Source organism: Cenococcum geophilum (genome assembly GCF_001692895.1).
Source record: "Cenococcum geophilum 1.58 unplaced genomic scaffold K441scaffold_40, whole genome shotgun sequence".
In the NCBI taxonomy this organism is placed as follows: Eukaryota; Fungi; Ascomycota; class Dothideomycetes; order Gloniales; family Gloniaceae; genus Cenococcum; species Cenococcum geophilum.
In genome coordinates, this window is record NW_027137598.1 from 708,229 (window position 1) to 729,148 (window position 20,920).

Sequence of the window (20,920 nt, forward strand, 5' to 3'; positions counted from 1 at the left end):
TAGGTTAAAATATATTCTTTATATAGTATATACTAGGCGCGTAGAATAAATAGAGAATACTAACTATATAGAATAAGTAAAGGGTATAAACTGCTTAGATTAAGTAAAGTATACTAATTATATAGAATAGGTAAATACTACTAACTGCGTAAACTAAGTAAATACTATTAAGTACGCGGGATAAGTACTTAATAATAACTATATAGGAAAAGCAACGCTTATCTATTACTTAAAGTAAGTAAGATATATAGAATATATAAGAAGAGCATTATATATTAATTGTGTATTAAGTATAAAATAAGCTTAATAGAATAGAGGTACTACTTACTTAGGTAGCTGTAAATGCGCAATTAGCTGCACTACGTTGTTAGTTTCTGTTAAATACGGCAGTTTGCCGCTCCTTGGTTAAGGATATAGGCTATAGGACGTAGTGCGCGGTACACGGATTGCGTATTTGGCCGCCAAATGCCGCTAAATGCTGCTAAATGCTGCAAAAATGCTAGTAAATTTTTTCCTGACGCTATACTACCTCTATTCTTAAATTAAATTAATCCTTATATAGAAGGAACTTAGGTCGGCTTTCTTACGGAAGGCTTTAGGGTAGGCTTTAGGGCAGGCATTACGGCGGCTTTTATAGTAGGCTTTATATTAAATAAAGTAGTTATTAAATTAAGGTTATATAGCTAAAAACTCTATATATTACTTATTTTCTATATAGGTAGTTAAAGAGATTTTAAGGAACTTTGACCGCCGGTTAAAGTTGTCTAATTAGTTAGATTTCTGCCAAGAGCTTTCTCCTATAAGTCTTATTACGTAATATCGTTACGGGCTTGTTTTTTAACACCCTCCCTTAAGCTTAGTTAACGATACCGCTATATACACTGTATATAGGGGTATAAGATTACTTAATAAGGGTTGCTGAAGCTCCTCTAAGGTAGAAAAGGTGTCTAATAAGGAGTTACGCCCTCCCTAGCGTCTAGAGACGGCGCCTACTCTATAAAATGTCTCTTAAATTTTTGGTAGTACCTCCCTATAGGTATTCTATATTGCCTATAGAGCTCTAGAGGCCCTATAGCCTTACCCTATATCTCTCCTAAAGTATATCTATCCTTCCTACCAGTATAAGCCCTCCCTAATGTCGTGGTTATTAGATTTAGGTAGTAGGTTCGGGTAGTAGGTTTAGGTAGTAGGTTAAGTTCTATCGCTTATCTTAAAGCCTTAAAGTGTTATTTAGCGCACTTTCTAAGGATCTACCAGTTGTGTACTAATTTTCTATTAAGGTTTAGTATAGTTAATTAAGTTTCTGCACCATCTAAAGGTGTTTAAGGAAGGCGTAGAATTAAGGACCTACAAAAGGCTTAGTAAGGCCGTCGGCCGCTATATTAATTAAAGCGACGTGTATAAGGTTAATCCTACCACTATTTATCTTATCTCTTACGTAGTAAAACTGGATATTAATGTGCTTTATTTAATTATATTAAACTAGATTTTTAGCTAATACTCTTACAGCTTAGTTATTGGTTTTAATTAGGATCCTAGTAAACTGTTCGCTCTGGTCTAGTACGCCTAGTTTAGTAAGTAAAAGTTAAAGCCATATAGCCTCTTTTACTGCAGCCGTTAGAGCTATATACTCTAATTAGTATATTAATAGCGAAATATTAGCTTATAGCTCCAATCCCCACAAAATCAGTCCTCTATTTAATATAAACATAAAGCCCAACACAGAGCGCCTTGTGGTTTTATCTTGTCCCTAGTTAGCGTTACTAAAGCCAATTAGTGTAAGGTTTAGGTTCTTATTACCTCTATAGGTAATTCCTCTATTAAGTAAGCCGGCTATATATTAAAGGATAAGCCTTACGGCTGTTATATGGGTGGAGGTAGGATTATAAGCAAAACGGCTCACCGTTAATACCGTAAAGGTAATATTTAGCCTTATTTCTATTATAGGAAATATAACTAAACTAACTATACTCTAGTATTTTCTGACGTTATCCTTACTAGTAGTTTCTTAATTGGCTATAAGCTTAATTAAGTGCTTTATAGGTACTGGTAAGGTATTAGCTTTTTATAATCTAAAGCGTTTAAGAGCTTTAATAAGGTAGGCTCGCTATAAGAGTGTGATCTTCTTCTTCATTTAATCTCTTATAACTATTATACCTAAGTAAAAGCTTATTAGCCCAAGATCTATTATTTAGAAGGCTGCTTTAAGCTCTACTTTTACCCGATTAACTACCGCTATATCTTTATAGATAATTTTGGTATTATTAACGTAGGTAAAAATAACCAAACCTTTTTATCCTTTACTGGTGGCGAATATACTATAATCTGTGTGTAAATAGTAAAGTCTAAGCTTTTCTAGTAGAGACTTTGAGAGTGTCTTATACTAGATTTAAGGTGACTGTTTTAGTCTATAGAGGGCCTTCTTAAAGTAGTAGACTTTGCCAGCTTTTTTATAGCCTTTTAGTATAATAATATAGAGTTCTTAGTTAATCGGTCTATAGAGAAAGGCGGTTTTAACGTCTATCTATTTAATTTTAAGATTATAGTAGGTAGCGATCGCGAATAGAGCTCTAAAAGCTATAGGTTTTACTACCGCGGTAAAGGTCTAGTTATAGTTAACACTGTACTACTATAGATTTCCCTTAATAACCTATCTTGCCTTATAGCGGAGGACCTCGCCATTATATCCCCTTTTAACTTTAAATACCTATTTACTAGTAAGAGGCTTATAAGGAGGCTTAAGGGAGGTAAAATTAATAAGTTTCTACGTCTGGTTCTTAACTAGAGATCCTATTTCCTCTATTATTACTTTTATCCATTCTTTACTATTTAGGCCGTTAATTACTTAGTTGTAAGTATAAAGCTTATCTTTATTAATTAAGGTAGTGGATATATATGTTTTGAGATTGGGTAAGCTAGTATATTAAATATAGCCCGCTAGTAGAGCTATAGGATTAACCGCGTCGCGGTTGTTTAAGTAAGGATCTTAAGGTATAGATTGTAAGGGAAAGGTAGATAAAAGGGCTATTAGTTTATCGCCTACTTTATTATCCCAGTTGCTTAGTAGCTTATTAATATTATCGGCCTATTAGTTAAGGCTTTGGTCTATACCTATAAGACTTATAAGAAAGGCAGTGGGGTTACTTAGTGGGTTAATTCTTAACGTCTAGCGGCCTAATCGAGTAGTGGTGGTAGTGGGGTTTTTAGGTAGAGACTTAAGCCTATAGGGTAAGCTGTCGCGGCCTTCCTTCTAATTAATTCTTTGTTGTCTTTTTCTTAATAGAGGCTTTGGCTAAGGAGTAGTAGTATCTTTATCTTCCCTTCCTTGCTTATTAGACGAGTTAACGAGTTCTTCTATAAATATAGTAGTAGTCTTTAAACTAATGTTACCTTTATAGATTTTAACGTCTTTAAGGCGCTTAATCTTCTGTTTATCTGGTAGCTAAATACGATAGATTATCTTACCATTATAGCTAATTAAAACGCCCTTCTTTACTTATAGAGCGAACCTAGCTAATTTTAAGCGATCTTCTTTAGCTATAAGGGAGTAGATAGTAGATCCTAGAGCCCGCAGGTGGTGTACTAAGGGAGGTTTACCTTTAGGTTTTTTATAAGGTAATATGCCACTAAGAGCTCTTATAGGGCGTCTGTTTTTAATATATATAGCTATAAGGAGTACGTTAGGCTATAAAAAGTCTAGTATATTACCAGCAAGAATTATTAAGCAAGTAATTTCGGTGGAGGTTCGCTATAAGCGCTCCGCTACTCCGTTCTCTTCCTAAGCGTATAAGGTGGTAGGTTTAAATTTTATACCTAGATTGTTTATTTAGGTCGTTGCTTTCTTGCTATAAAGCTCTACTCTATAGTTAGTATAAATTCTAGCGATTTTAAGGTTAAATTTAGTGTGGATCTAGTTATAGTACCTCTGTAGAGTACTAAGCTACTTATCCTTTGTATAGATAGTATAAACTATAGTAAACCTTATATAGTTATTAGTAAAAGATATATAGTATCTTTCGCCTTTAAAGCTAACGGGGGTAATATATCCCACTAGATCCGTATAGATAAATTAAAATAGCCGTATAGCTCGTTCCTAAGGTATTCTATTATACTTCTTTCTAGCTTTAGATTAAGCGCAGGGCTTATAGTATTTATTACTAACATTATTAAACTTAATACTAAGTTCATTTAGGTAGCGTTTAAGGTTATTATAGTTAAGGTAGCTAAATTAGTAATACTAAATAGGTAGACTTTCGTCGTCTTTAATTATATGGAGGACCGATTTTAACGGGTAGTTATACTATTAAATTAGGTAGAGTTGTTAAACTTTAAGCGCGTATCCTATTACCTCGCTGTTATATTTAAGTTTATAAGTCTTATTATTAAAAAAGACGCCTATTTCCTTAAGTTGGCCTCTAGATAGAAGGTTTACTAGTAAATATGGTATATATAAAAAATTATGTATAGTAAGCGTGCTTCTATAGCTTCTATTAGGTAGTATAGTTTATATAAAGACGGACCCTTTACCTACTAAACGAGCCCTATAGGGACCAACTGTCCCTAATAAGGTGTCGTTATTAAGGTAGTTAAAAAGAAGTTCGCGATCTTTGCAGTAGTAGACAGTAGCGGCGGTATTAAGGATAAAGTTATACCTACTTAGCTAAGCTTATACTACCGCTGCTACAAGCTCTTATTATAGATTTGCATTAAGCTTAGCTTAACTGGAATATTTATTAAGCTAGATAGACGCTTAAGTCCTAGGCCTCTTCCTTGTGTAAATCTTATTGCTAATTTCCTTTAAAGTGTTATCTGGCTTCCTCTCCTAACAGTTTTCTTTGTAGTGCGTAGTTCTGTTAAATCTTACGCAGTTAGGGTGCTTGCATATCCTAACTAGTACTATTTTTCTCTTTATAGACCCTCTATTATTTAATTATGCTATTAGTATAGAGACTTCTTAATTAAGTTCGCTGTTAAAAATAATAAGTTCCTTACCTAAAGCTCGTGGGTTAGTATTTTCCCATATCTAATTTATTTATTTTATTATTTTAAACTAAACGTATTTAGTAGAGTTAACCCTATATAGAAGGGCCGCTTAGGTAAGGAGTTTGTAGTTAATAGGTTAGTTTATTTTAATAAAACGATTAAGGTTTAATATAATATAGGAGACAAACTCCTTTATATTCTTAAAGTCTTATATATATTTAGTAAAGAGGGTAGCTATAATATTAGTAATAGCTGCCGGATTAAGATCCTTAAAACGTTTTTTTAAGGCCTTTTATTTTTTAAGCGCCTGTCTAGCGTTTAATATAAACGGCTTATAGATATTACTAACGCTCTAGTTAATAAAACCGGCTATATAGGCTAGCTATTCCTTATATTTCTCCCGTTCCTTTACTAGCTTAGCTAGTTTAATTTTTAGCTATTTACTAGTAAAGCCTAAGTCCGCCCATTTCTCCTTAATTAACTTAAGTGTAAGAAAAAGCCGCGGTAGATTATTAAGGACCTACTCAATATTCTTAGATCGGAGGTAGTTTTGTACATTAATACTAAACATTAGTGTAAGAGGCCAGCTTAACCGGAACGTATGATTATCTAATCAACAGTGTCACTAGTAAGTAGAAGGTAAGTTAAAGGTAAGTTAAAGGTAAGTTAAAGGTAGAATAAGTTTCACGTATTAAAGGATAAATGCTTTTAACCACTTCTATTTAGAGACTAATCGCTAGTTCTTCTTTAGAGGGGAACTAGCTTCCTATATATTTCTTTTAAGACGCTAGTAAAACCTTTCGCCCCTAACCTATTTAACTATGTCTTCTGAAATATAGATAGGATATAAATAAAACCTCCTACCATCTTATCGGATATATACCTCTTAGGGATTTTATTATAATTGCCTCCCCTTTTAGGGTCTTAGTCCTTTAAGACTTCGCCTCTACTAAGCTTTTATAAAGTTCCAGCTAAAACCACTAGGGAAACCCTTAGTAGAAAGGTACTCTATAATACAACTTATCGCCAGCTCTTTACTAGCGCGGAACTTTACTTTATCTTTTATTTCTCTACTCTTCTCCTACCCTAGCTCCTTATAGTATTTTTATAATAGGATTTTAATAATAGTAATAAAAATTTAGTAGGATTTACCTCTCTAATTTTAGGAATTTGTTATAAATAGATCTAGAGGTTATCCGGTACGACGTATTAACTAACTATTATTCCCATTTACCTTTTTTTTTTTTTTTTTTTTTTTTTATATCCGTTGTATTATACTACGTACAATACTGCGCATGCAGCCTCTAGGCTATGGCGCTATAGTTCTATATACATGAATCCTTCCTAGGCAGCTTAACATGTACTTAGTAGCTAAGTTAGACACTACTCGAGCCCTTTTTAAAATGCTAGCGGAGCTGCGTAAGTCGACCTGGTGTTATTTCGTGATGGTATTTAGGCTACAATGGTCCAGTTTAACTTATCCAAGGAAAAGGAAATCCAGTGGACTCTGTTATCTATTTACAGCCATGTATTCTGTGACTCCGCTACCTTAGAGTAGAAAAAGCGATCTAATAAGAAAGATTAGCTCCTAGTGTAGGAATAGGTTTGCACTTAAGAATAAGAGGCGTTACAATAGCTATGCTAGCTTGGAAGCAGCTACCAATTACCTAAAGAGACTTGGTATCCTCAACCCTATCTATTAGCCTTACTAAAGAAATGGTAGGAATTAGACAAAGTTAATAGCCACTCTCCCCAGAAAATAACCTACTAATGGTATGCTATAAGGCGAATCCCACGTTACATAAACCCACTCCCATAGGAAAATTTAGACACGAAGTATGTGCTTGTACTAGACTATAAACACCCGAATCTAGCCTAGTACCATTTACGATCTAACGTATGCTAAAGTAGATCAAGGGCTCAGCGCCTGTCCCCTCCCCCACTATAGCCACCCCTATCTGAGCATCTGCCCTATAGACTATAGTTGCGGTATTGTATGGTAGGTGGTCGGGTGGTGGCGGTTGTAGTAGAGCTCGTCTGTAGCGCAGATGGCCGTAGCACAAGGTGTTGAGGAGGTCGTCTGTAGAGCGTGATGGCTGTAGATAGGTTGTGAGGTCGTCTGCAGCGCGAATGTGCTGTAGACAGGTTGCGAAGGTCGCTACAGGCCCGCATGGCTATAGACAGGTTGCGAAGGTCGACTACAGCCCGATGGCTATAGACAGTTGCGAAGGTCGACTATAGCCCGATGGCTATAGACAGGTTGCGAAGGTCGACTACAGCCCGATGGCTATAGACAGGTTGCGAAGGTCGACTACAGCCCGATGGCTATAGACAGGTTGTGCGAAGGTCGAACTACAGCCCGATGGCTATAGAACAGGTTGCGAAGGTCGTCTGGCAGCCCGGATGGCTGTAGACAGGGTTGTGGTAGTAGGAGGTCGTCCTGCCAGCTTGGATGGCTGTAGACAGGTTGTGGTAGAGAGGTCGTCTGCAGCTTAATGGCTGTAGACAGGTTGTGGTAGAGGTGCGTCTGCAAGCTTAATGGGCTGTAGATAGGTTGCGAAGGTCGTCTGCAGCTTGACGGCATGTAGGACAACAGCCCGATTTAGCGGAGGTCGTCTGACAGCCCGATGGCTTAGACAGGTTGCGCTCGTAGACAGGCTTGCGTGCGAGGTCGTCTGCAGCAGCTTAGAAGGTGGTAGACAGTTGTGCGAGACAGGTTTGCGGAGGTCGTCTGCAGCTTAGCTTCGTGAGGTCGCTGTGCTGTAGACAGGTTGCGGAGGTCGTCCTGCAGCTTGATGGCTGTAGGACAGGTTGCGGATGCTGCAGCGAGGTGAGGTTGCGGTCGTCTGCAGCTTTTGATGGCTGTAGACAGGTTGTCGCGATGGGTAGACAGGTGCGGTCGCAGTTGATGCTTGACAGCTTGAGTCGTCTGGCTAGACCTTTAGACAGGTTGCGGAGGTCGTCTGCAGGCTTGATGGCTGTAGACCAGGTTGGCGGAGGTCGTCTGCAGCTTGATGGCTGTAGACAGGTTGGCGGAGGTCGTCTGCAGCTTGATGGCTGTAGACAGGTTGCCGGAGGTCGTCTGCAGCTTGATGGCTGTAGGACAGGTTGCGGAGGTCGGTCTCGCTGAGCTTGAGGCTGGGTGACAGTTGGGCTGGTAGACAGGTTGCGGAGGTCATCTGCAGCCTGAATGGCTGTAGACAGGTTGCGGAGGTCGTCTGCAGCCTGATGGCTGTAGATAGGTTGTGGAGGTTGTCTGCAGCCTGATGGCTGTAGATAGGTTGTGGTTGGAGGTTGTCTGCAGCCCCTGATGGCTGTAGATAGGTTGTGGTGGAGGTTGTCTGTAGCGTAATGGCTGTAGACTGGTTGTAGTAGAGGTTGTGATGTGTCTGGTATTTGGCGTCTGGTGGGTGACGTGTCCGTAGGGGCTTATATAGCCAGGGCGTCCTAGCGACGGACGACGGAGGAGCGAAGGGGGACGACGACGACGGAGGAGCGAAGGGGAGACGACGACGGAGGAGCGAAGGGGGAGACGACGACGGAGGAGCGAAGGGGGAGACGACGACGGAGGAGCGAAGGGGGAGACGACGACGGAGGAGCGAAGGGGGAGACGACGACTCCCATTTACCTAAATAGGCCTTAATAATGACGTCTTTCATTTTAATTTCTTTCTATTTATAAGTCGTCGTCTCTCCCTTATCCTTTCATTAACAACACCATTCGTCTTATTCTTAAATAGGCTATTTTTATTATATCTCGCCTTTTAGCTTCTATATCTCCAGCCGTACTTCTATTACTACCTTATTATCTTTTCTTAACGCGTCTATAAGCAACAGGATCCTGTAACGTGGCCCGCCTCCACGTCGCCATACGGCCAAAAAGACTGAGAGTGCTTGCGAACTTGTCGCAAGCGCGGCGGGACCTAATATATATACTCTTACAATTGCCCTCTCCTCTGCGCGCTCGTCCTCGAGCGCTCGCAGGGATTCCTCTGTGCGCCCGTTCTCGGGCCTCCACAGGGATCAAACGCCAAGAGTATCACCATATTAGTTAGTCCCCAGTAACGTAAGCGATCGGACTCAGCCGACCCGCCTCATCGCACGGATGCGTGTTAGACTGTACCAGAGCGAAGTGACCGATGGGGATCGAACCCACGACACCTGGCCCCAGTAAGTTCGCAAGCACAATTGTAACGTGGCCCGCCTCCACGTCGCCATACGGCCAAAAAGACTGAGAGTGCTTGCGAACTTGTCGCAAGCGCGGCGGGACCTAATATATATACTCTTACAGATCCCTACCTTATCTCTTATAATAATACTAACTTCTTAAAGTATTCTCTTATAATAGCTTGTGGTTCTTCTATACGTCCCCAAACCGGCAGCAGTATTATTAATCTCCTAGTAACACCCTAAACAGCGTCTATTACTCCTACGGCAGTTTCCCTAAAATACTATTATCGCTATATTTATACTCTTATATAGGATCCTTCCTACGTTTATAAAATGCCTTACTCTAGTAAAAATAAATCTAAGTACTCCTATTATTACAGCAGAAGAAAGACCTACGTCCTAGTATTTCCCATTCCGTCCTATTCTAGATTTCGCTAATTATACTAAATCCCTACTATCTATGCGTATAAGACTTATAGGCTCCAACGCGCCATCTAAGATTTCTGCTAATATCTTAATAGTAATAGGCGGGGACAGAAGGTGTCTTCCCTCGCTTATAGACTCTTTAATTCTATAAGGGTTTTCACTACTATAGAGATATAACGTTCTCGGATATATAGTATCTAAAAGCGTATATATAAATAGCTCGTCCTTATTAATAATAACATTTGTACTCTTACGCGGGCTACTCTAGCTAGGTAAGTTTCTCTAGTAACTTACTTAAGAACTATACTAACTCCTTTAGCTAATATCTCTCTAATCCCTACTTAGACGCCGATTTAGAACCTAGGGATACTAAGAATAGCGATAAACGTTAAGATAAACGTTCTCCTCGCTAGTCTCCCGCCTATACTAGTCCTTCCAATACCTGTTATTCTAAGAAGAATATTAGTAGAAGTGCTAATACTTCTAGGAATAGAGGAGCCGATAATACCGTTAATAATAACGTTAAGATAGAAAAGGAGGCTCCTATTACTACTGCCGGTATTTAAGTTATTACCTAGCTTTTTCCTTCTTCTTATAGAATAGCTTTATATAGTACCTCTCGGGTGCCTTTAGGATGCCCTATTATTAGGAATTAACTTTATACTTTAGGGATACCTTTATTCTAAGCTTTAGTAACAATCTATATAAACGCAGTATACTATTATAATCCCCATATATAATAAACGGGTAGTATTCCTATAGGTGCCTTATAATTTCTTAAAATTTCTAATTCTTTATAGGCTGTCCTTTTACTCCTCTTTATACCATTAATTCTACTATATATCTCCGGTGCTAGGCCAGATACTCTCCTTTTATCCCTAAGGGATCTTTCTAAATTTCTAAGGCCACTTCTTATAGTGCTACTACTCCTTCTTAAATAGCGTCTTCTTTAAATAGTATCCCTAGTAGTTCTCTTATAGATCCCTATAGGCTTCCTCTTATAGGATTCTAGGATCCCTATTATAATAGCAAAACATTTCCGTTTTTAATGCCTATACTTAATTCTATAGTTTTAATTTACAGGGTCTTCCCTATTGCTTTACCTATAGTATATCCGGAACTATTTCTAAGTCTTTACCTTTAGTTCTTAGGAAGGTTTTAATTATAGTATTATATCCCGGCTAAAGGTACTCCTTAGGTTCCTAACTATTATATGCCTAAAAGTATCCTTCCTAATAAACTAAAAATTCGCGCTTCTTTTGGCGCCATCTTTAGTCTAGAATATCTTCTACATTCCATTCTAGTTCCCTATTAATTTTGCTAAGTAGGGGCGGTTCCGCACTATCTTTTCTCTAGTATAGCTTTAGTAAGAAAACATAAAATATAGGATATATTAGATAAGATTTTAGTAATTCTAATTTATAGGCTTAGTTTCCTTTAGTTTTCTTAACTATCTTAAAGGGTCTAAGCCACCAATAATCCAGCTTCTTCTTAATACGTTTTATTTAGATATTTTTTATAAATAGTAAAACTTTATCTCCTATCTCAAATTCTTTTAGTATATATTTTTCGTTATAGTACCTTTTTTATACGGCTTAGGCGTCTAGCAAGTGCTTTTTAAGTTCCTCTCTGCGAATTCTTATTTACTTAATTCTTTCGGACGCCGCTAGTGCCTCTCTTTTAGGAACAATGTCCTTAACATTCTAGGGGTTATTTACTTTTACCCCAAATAATGCTTTATAAGGGGTTATTTTTATACTACTATAGATGCTTATATTATATACGTACTATACTAAAGCTAACTATAATATCTAATTATCCTATTAATAATTAATATAGCAGCGGAGGTAGTATTCTAACAACGTATTTAGACGTTCTATTTACCCGTCTATTTATAAGTAGAAAGCAGTGCTCATTCTTTACTATATTTTTAATAAGAGATAGAATAAAGACTAAAATGCACTATTAAATACGGTACCTCTATTAAATACGGTACCTCTATTAAATATAATTCCCCTTAGCGTGCTAAATAAGAGCTACCGTTCTAAAAACAGGTCTACTAGTTCTACTACTATAATTATTATTATAACAGTAAAGTATCCTAAAAACTTTATATACCTATTAACGATTACTAGGATAGCGTTAGCAACCTCTCCAGTTTTTATCTTAGTAGGGGGTAAGCCTATAATAAAATCTATTATTAATTCTAATATAGGTCCCTATAGAATATAAAGCACTAATAACTCGCTATATAGGCGATACCTAGATATCTATATCCTTTAATACGTATTACACCTTAATATATAGTCCTTAACCTCTTTAGACATTCTATCCTAAAAGTATTTCCTTTAAACAGTCTTAAGGGTTCTGTTAGCACTATAGTAACCCCTAAGAGGGTTATTATAGAAGACCTTTAAAATTTCATCTTAAATCGTTTAGTCCTTTAGGATATATATAGCACCCTTAAAGCGTAACAAACCCTTTTAGTCTTACTACTATAGCTTTTTAGTAACTCTAGCTAAGTTAATCTCTACTATATCTTTCTACCTCTCCCCAGAGGCAAAGGCGTCCCTTTATTAAGCTTAAAGAAGAAGATCTGGAAAGGTTTCGTGTAGATTACTTGCTTCCATTTTACCTGCCACCATTACGGACTTAAGGCGTAGTATAAGACGTTTCGAACCATTAGTGCTAGTAGATTCTCCTACCGTTATATAGTATGCCACGCTACGGATAGGTATCTCGCCTATCCCCCTTAAATCTAAAAACTTATAGCTAATACGCTATTAAGTTAAAGGTGCCGCAATACCTCTAGCATATCTTATAGAATTCTCGCTAATTCTAGGGTACGCTAACTTTATAACGTCTACTTAGTCTATAACCTAGTCTATAACTATATCCTACGGCTCTATAATTATATTGCTTCGCAGCTACATTACCAAAACCTCTACCCTACTACGAAATTCTATAATTCTAGGGAAAGAGTCTTCTTTCTTCCTAAGCAAATTTTGCAATGTGGGGATTATTTCCCCTATACTATCCTAGATCCTCCCTATCTTGTAATCCGGACGTCTTAATAACCTATTAGCAGAATTTGTCTTCCCTAGGCGGTACGTAATTTTAAAGTTATACTATAATAGTGCCTCTACCTATTTTACTTATTAACTACTTAATATCTTTATAGTTATAAAGTATTTTAGGTTATTATAGTCTATAACTTTAATAGGATAATTACTTCCTATATAATAATATCGCCACTACTTTATTACTGCGATTATTATAAGTAGCTCCTAGTTATATATTATATAACGCTACTCTATAGGGGTTATTTTCCTTAACTAAAGCGCTATAGGATGCTATTTTCCGTCTTTTAATTAAGATATAATTGCCCCTAGGGCAAAGCTAGATATATTTATTTTAAGGTATATTTATAGCTCCTAGCAGAAGTATATTAGGATAGGCGCTAATATAAATAAATCCTTTAACCAGTCTATAGCCTACTTAGCAGCTTCCCTAAATATAAAGGGTCCTAACTCCTTGCCATTCTTAAATCCTTTTAGTAGATTAGTAATTAGGAGTATCACTTATAAGTAGTAAATAATAAACGTTTGGTAGAAGTTCGCCGTGCCTAAAAAAACCTATACTTCTCTAAATATTATAGGGTAGGGCTATTCCCTAATAGCGTCTACCCAACTTTTCTCTATTAATACTCTATTAGCGCTAATAATAAAGCCTAAAAAATTAATGCTAGTAGTATAGAACGTGCACTTTTTTAGGTTTATATAGAGCTTATATTCCCGCAGTTTTTCTAGTACCATTCGCATATAGTACGTATATACTTTATAGTTATTAAAGTAGACTATAATATTATTAAGGTAGACTATATATATTATATTTAATAGGCCTAACAATACCTTATTAATATAGGCCTAAAATATCACTAGTACGTTAGTAAGCCTAAATAGCATTACTAGGTACTTAAAGTGGCCGTACCGTATTTGGAACGCCGTTTTCCACTTATCGCCGGCTTTAATCCGGATTTAATAGTATACATCTTTTAGATCTAATTTTATAAATATCTTTACGCCCAACAGCCTATTAATAAGCTCCCCTATTAAGGGTAACAGGTAGCAATTCTTTATAGTAATCTTATTTAGCGCCTAATAGTTAACATAGAGGCGAAGGGTCCCGTCCTTCTTAGGTATAAATATAATCGGTGCCCCTACCGGGCTTATAGAGGGCTAAATCCATCCTCTCTAAAGATTGTCCACTATATATTAACGTAGTACCGCCAGCTTATTTTCTAATAGGTTATATAGTAGTCCAAAAAGAGGTTATTTATCCCCTATATCTATCTTATACTTAACTAATATAGGGTTAAGTAAGGTTTATACAGCCTCTTTACTAAAAACATCCTTTAAGTCCGCATATTCCTATAAAATCTCTAGTTCCTTAACTATGTATAGCCGGACATCCGAAAATAAATATCCTATATCCCCGTTCTTAGTGTTAAGAGTAGTATATATAGCATATACCCACCCTTCTTCTTATATATAGTTTAAGAAAGTCTCTTAATCTTTAACTATAATATATAGTTAAGACTTCCGATATTAATATAAGGCCAAAGGCCAATTAATATCCGGATTAACTTAGTAAAGCTATAGATATCCCAAAACAAGGTCGTACCCCTTAATTTCTGCGGCATAAAAGCATATCTCCTATATATCCTATAGACCATTGCGGTCCTAGCTGGCCACAGAAAAAGCTTATTCCCTATAGTATGAAATCTGGTGGCCTCTAATACTTTAAACAGTACGCACCTATAAGCCGCTAAGGTCCAAATCTAATTCTTTTACCAGTAATTAAAAAATAAACCCTATACTCGCGCCGCTGTCTATAAGGTAGTCTCACGTTACCTATTTATTATTAACTTAAATAGAGACAGGAATAACCATATAGTAGTTTACTCCCTCCTTCTCTTACTAACCTAGTATAAGGGAGTAAAGATCTACTAGGCTATCTCTTTTCCCAATTAGGCTAACTCTTACTTCTTTTACTAGCAGAAGCGGCTTATATAGCCCTTCTTACCGCAGTTATAACAGGTATATATCTCCTAGTTCCCCTCCTACGGATTAAATCTCTACCTATTATTATTTTAGGGTAAACCAGCGTTGCTCTAGGGCTGCGAGGCCTACTCATATTATCCTTCTATAGAGCGGTTAAATCGGAATCTACCCCTATTATTAAAGCTAGGTCTAGTCTTACACTCTTTATTATTAGCGTCTTATTCCTTTCGCTTACCTAAATGGTCTCTTTTAGCACTCTTAATCTAAGTAGCTTTAGAGATAAGCTTTTCTTAAAAGGTAGGAATTTCGCCCTTCTCTTATATAGCCTGTTAAATCTTAGGTTATAGCTTAGCAAGTAGCTAGTAAAGTTATATAGCGTTATCCCATAGATCTAAGTAGGGTATATTATCTTCTAGTTCTTTTAAGTAGTTTATAAACTGAACCATAGTCTAACCATCCCGCTATTTAGCATTATAGTATCGCTAGTTATAGTCCATCCCTTAATTAGTAGGGTCTTAGACCTAATTAACTAACTAGGTCCTAAGTTCGCTAAATTTAAGGGGTATAGTAAGTTTCTTCTTATAGTGTATTTATAAACTCTTAACGGTGCCACGTAGGAAGGTAGAAGTAATTAGTATCTAATTATACTCGTTAAAGTAACGTTTTAAATCCAGCTAAAACTTAGTTTCGTATTATTAGATAAAACGATTATAGTTCTAAAGACTATTACTATAGTACTTATCAGGTTCCTTTATACGGAATTTAGGTTTTTCTAATGTTATAGCATAGTATAGCGTTACCCCTTTAAGTCCGCTTTGTGTCTAGGGTGTCTATACTTCCCCTAATTATCCTTACAATTGTTCTTAGTAGTCTTAATATACTTATTTCTAACTCCTTTATTTTTTATAGGGTCTTATATAGCGACCGCTTTAATAACTCCCTAGCGGTAATCGTTCTTAAGGGTCTCGTAAGGTTAGACAGACCAGCTGTGGCTTCTTTATAGAAAGAGGGAATGCGCTCCTCTAGGGAGACTCTTTAAGCCTCTTACGGTAAGGGCGTTACTTTATAGGGTACAGGAGTATAGTCTATTATCGTTAATTAATAGCCGTACGTTTCTAACGGATTATAAGTAATTAGAATTATAAGAGGCCAGCTTAACCGGAATATATAATTATCTAATTAACAGTATTACCGGTAAGTAGAAGGTAAGTTAAAGGTAAGTTAAAGGTAGAATAAGTTTTACGTATTAAAGGACAAATACTTCTAACCACTTCTATTTAAAGACTAATTGCTAGTTCTTCTCTAGAGGGGAACCAGCTTCCTATATATTTCTTCTAAGACGCTAGTAAAACCTTTCGCCCCTAACCTATCTAACTATGTCCTCTAGAATATAGATAGGACATAGATAAAACCTCCTACCGTCTTATCGGATATGTACCTCTCGGGGGATTCCGTTACAATTAGCCAGTTTTTTTTATTTAATAAGCTTTCAAATAGAGGCTTAGGCGGTATGTTCGTCGCTTATATTAGCGGGGCTTTAATTATAGGTAGTTTGTAGTAGGCAGTCTTATAGGCCTTATTAGAAACAATATTATTAGATTAGTTTCCTTTATAGGGAGTATAGGGTTTTTTTTAACTTAATATATTCCTTAGCCGGTATAGGCAGTTCTAATAAGCTTCTTTTAATCCCCTACTAATGCGGATATTATAAAGCTTTATTCTTAAAACTCTATCATTCTATAATAACAATAGTAAGGTTATTTACTAAATAAGAGGTCCTCCTAAGCCTCTAGTGCCACTATTTGGTTATAGACTATATTAGGCTCATCCTTAGTAAGATCCTCTTATGCATTTAGCGTAGAGTCCGTCAGCAGCTACGTAGTTGCTTATTATAGGTTTTTGGCGTTATAAGTTAGTAAACGTTTACCGACTTCTGTTAACGCCCATATAGTAATATTGTAATAGCAATTATCGTAACAATAATAAAGCAATTAGATTTAGCTTATTAGGCGCGAACCCAGGCTTATAACCTATTAAATTAAGGTTATATAGCTAAAAACTCTGTGTATTACTTATTTTCTATATAGGTGGTTAAAGAGATTTTAAGGAACTTCGACCGCCGGTCGAAGTTGTCTGATTGGTCAGATTCCTGCCAAGAGCTTTCTCCCACAAGTCTCATCACGTGATATCGTTGCGGGCTTGTTTTCCAACAGTAGTAGGCTTTAAAGTAGATCTTAAGGAGCCTTCTTTCCTCTTCTTCAAAGGCTAAGCGCTTACACAGGTGCTAGATGCCACTAGAATACCAAGAATTAGTATATATAACGATTTTACCATGTAAAAAGTGGCCTCACTTAGTAATAAAGTTAATTAATCGCAGGTGCTAAAATCCCCATGTTTTTAGCGCGGGAAAACGGGGGAAATCGTGCCAAGGATTGCACGAATTAACGCATACACCAAATAAGGTGGCACCGTGCACGAGGTGGCCCAAATGCTTAGTTAGACCGCGCGTAGAACACCAAAACACTAGAATCAAAAGTACGCATATTACCTACATAGATTTAGATATCAACTATGCCTTCCAATCGTACTTCTAATAATATAGACTTCGTTCCACCAACTTAATATTCAATTCCACCGACTCGGAAGGCCAAAGAACCCCCCCAGCCGTGGCCGTTGCCCTCCTTCGAGCCTTTATATATCGCGAATTTTAACAACTATAGCACCCTAAATCTTCCTCTAAACCTCGCTGTTTGCAAAATTCTGTTCTATAGAAACGATAAATATTAGTTACCTTATCTTAAGCGACTTAACTCCAAAGATTAAGTATATATAGCAATTGTATATAGAAATCAGCAGATTCTACGACCTCATACTTTTCATCACGGAGCCTTAATCCTATTGATCCCATTAGCTAGTTCTTATCGATAACGGTAGGACGAATTGTACTAGCCTAAGGGATACTTTTAACAAAACGCGCTAAAGTGCCTTAGACCTGATTTTGCAAGTCGGAAGACTATTATTTAAACGCTAGCTAAAAAAAATCACGTCTAAGCTCGCTAAGGTAACTAAGTAATACTAACCTAAAGGAGCTAGCTAAGAAAATAGCTAACTTATAGAGTATTATTGTCGATAGGAAGACCAAAAGATAAAAAGAATAATAACTCTGTCTCATTGCAAGAGGCTCTGGAGCCTCACTATATACACTAGATAGGTGGCAAAAACTGACGTCGACACTGACGTCGATTTGAAACTGTTACCTTATAGTCTCTTAATCGACATTGCTAATGGGTAATGGAAAGGTAATGGGAATAGTATGAAGTTATAAGGTGACCAAAATCCGACTTAGATCGACAATTATTAACTTAATAAGACCCTTCTATTATCTCTTAAGTAAAGAGTATAAGTTATATAGTAAATATGTACGCTAAATAAATCTTAGTAGCATTACTTATTAGTAGTTTAACCGGTAGATCGCTATGTTAAAGAACTAATTTAAGGTCAATAATACTAACTATAACTATAAGTAATGCACGCGCCAGGCTATTAAAGGTCTTGTAAAGGAAAAAAATAATCGCCTAACTAGTTTACCGCTAGTTAGGCACCGAGAATGGTCAACGAATTCAAATCATTGTCATGAATGCCAGCACATACGGATATCGGGTTGGACTTTGCCCGGCCCCCAAATCTCCTCCCTAACAATCATCTTTTGGGTTGATTACTTTGGCCAGGGCCTCGGCCTTCTCTCGAACAGTCTGGGCATGCTCGTAGGACGCCACTCGAGATTGCTTCGGTCATCTCTCTCGTCCTGCGTTTAGCCCATCTAAGGGCGGGGAAGGGAAAGTGGTTTTGGTCAAGATGCGGAGACAGTGGAGGGCGCTGATTGCTTATAAATGCTGAGCATAGAAGGATGTCGAAAGAAGTCGCAAGCAAACACCGGTCGGGGTAAGGCGTCGACGGTAGATCTGGGGAGTGAATTTGGTTTTGACTGCCTATCAAGATCTCCAAAGAACCCTGGTAACTCATGCAACTGAGAAATGCCTTGAACGGGAGGTGTGTTGACCGGCTTGCATGATCATGTCATGCGCTCGCATTGTATTCAGCCTAAGAAGTGCATAAATCTCGGTCAGGATCTGTCGAACGTTGAGGTCACTGTCAAGTACCACCTTATGACTCACATCCTGTTTCTTGCCATCGTATGTCTTACTATCTATTTTCTATTACCTATTCATTACCTATCACCGACTGAGTGGCAATACCGACCTTGTGGCGATTGAGTAACAGTTACCAAATCGTCGTCAGCGTCGTCGTCAGTCTTTTGCCCCTACCTCATGTATATAGAGATGTAAGCTTTTGCAGTGTGTGGGAATTGAACGAGCAACTTAATTGTAAATCTATGGAAATCAAGTGGTATATATACACGAAGAAGGCGTAGGAAATAAGGGGTAATTGACCGAGTCAGTGGCCGAGTCGGTGAGCGAGTCAAGGTGTACATGGTGATACAAGACAAGACAAGGTAGTGTTTTGGCAGGGTACCGTAGTCGGTTACAAGAGAGCTTCTAGAGCCAGCTTCAATCAACAGAGTTCTTATGAGTGACTTGGCCTCCACCATTTCAACAAGCTTCTGTCTGACAGTCGATAGCATAGTGGCATCAGAATCGTTGGTCTCCCGGGGATTTCTTTTCCCTAGCACACGTTCCACCGTTGCCAGAACTTCCTCGACATCCAGAGACCCCCCACGAGAAAGGCGAAAAATGCTTTCGACCAAAAAAGATTCCAGGTGTCTACTCAAGAACGATATGGCTTCCATGGAGGGCCTTGTGTGTTTCTAGAATTCTGCCGACGGTCAGACCGACTATCTCCTGCTTCAGTCGAAGGTCCGAAAGCTCCTGCAGAACACCTTCTGCATCTTTTTCATCGATTCTTGTGAACTTTCTCAGCGCGCTTGCCAGTGGAGGTGCGTACTTGAGAGCTTCCTTAGATTCATCGAGAATCTGAGCGAGCTCAGATAAGAACCATGGACGTTTACTTGCTTCATATCCCCTCGTAAGACATAAAACCTCATTGGCAAAGGACTGTTCTGGCTCTAGTACAAGTCTTATATTGTCTCTCGCTCTCTTGTACTTTGCTTGCTTTTCCGAGCAGTCAGTTTGGAGTCGCACCGAAGCCTTCAGAAACAGTCGGTTCCACGCAGGTCCCCTATTCTTGCTGGTTGTGTTGTCGCGGTATTGAGGGAGGTAAAAGACGTCCTTTTGCCCGACGCTGTACGGAGTAAAGACACCTCCTTTGAGGTATAGGGGCGCGTATAACTTGACCGAATATGGCTTATGGTCCGTCACCGGAGTGACGGCCATGGATGGCAGGTTGTCATCATCGAATTGGAGCACAGTCTTAGGACGGCTACCACCCGCAAGGGTATAGGATTGGTTCGAATGTAAGGCATATTGCCTAGTTGTATAGTAGGGAGTAGGTAAGCCGAGTATGAGTTATAAGGAGAGTCGATGGAAGAGGATGATATGGTAATAAGGGTAGGCAATAGCCTAGTATAGAGACGAACTGATGAGGAGGACAAGAGGGCTGTCAGCCTAAGGGAACTTATAAGTGGGTGCCAAGGCCTAGCCGAGGGCTGGCCTTGGCAGCCGCCAAAAGATTCCCTACACCTCTCTAAAGAGCCACTACCTTATTTCTATAGAAAATCTATATAAAAGGGCTAAGTTAGCTTATTACTTTAGCCTCTACTTTTTACTTTTAGCCTAAAAGATTAAGGAATATAGGATTAAGCGGCAAAGTATATAATATAGATAAGAAAGGCTTTCTTATTAGTATACTTATAAAGCTTAAACGGGTATTCTCTAGGGCTATATTTAAATTAGAAAGTGTTAAAATTATAATCTAAAATAGAAATAGAGAGTAGATTACAGTTTTAGTAATAGAATAGCTCCCTTACTAGGCCTTATTGTCACGGGAGTCACCCGCGCACGTTCGTCCCGTGACACCTACGCACGTCCCACGACCATCCCTATTTCATTGGACCACGTTGACCTGACCTGTTCTGTTTCCTTATCCAAATGTCTTTGTATCAACCACGCATAGTTACGCGTACGTAGCCTTCTCAATTACTACCCCGTTTAGTATATTGTATTCTAGTTCGTGCCTACTTTTGTAACACTTATCTACTAAGTAATTAGTAGCGATATCTAAAACTTATAGCTTTAAGATTATAACCTAAATAAATACTTGTATTTATTTACCTTATTGCCTACTAGCTAGACACTATCTTTA

The 20,920-nt window shown here is 37.9% G+C and overlaps 1 protein-coding gene across 1 annotated transcript; it reads right to left on the reverse strand.

Moving 5' to 3' along the window:
* Positions 1–19,000: 19,000 nt before the first annotated feature.
* K441DRAFT_698536 (uncharacterized protein) lies at positions 19,001–20,187 on the reverse strand. Its single transcript, XM_067653074.1, has one exon. The coding sequence runs from the start codon at positions 19,990–19,992 to the stop codon at positions 19,423–19,425; it is 570 nt and encodes a 189-aa protein (XP_067500731.1). The 5' UTR covers positions 19,993–20,187; the 3' UTR covers positions 19,001–19,422.
* Between the last annotated feature and the right edge of the window lie 733 nt (positions 20,188–20,920).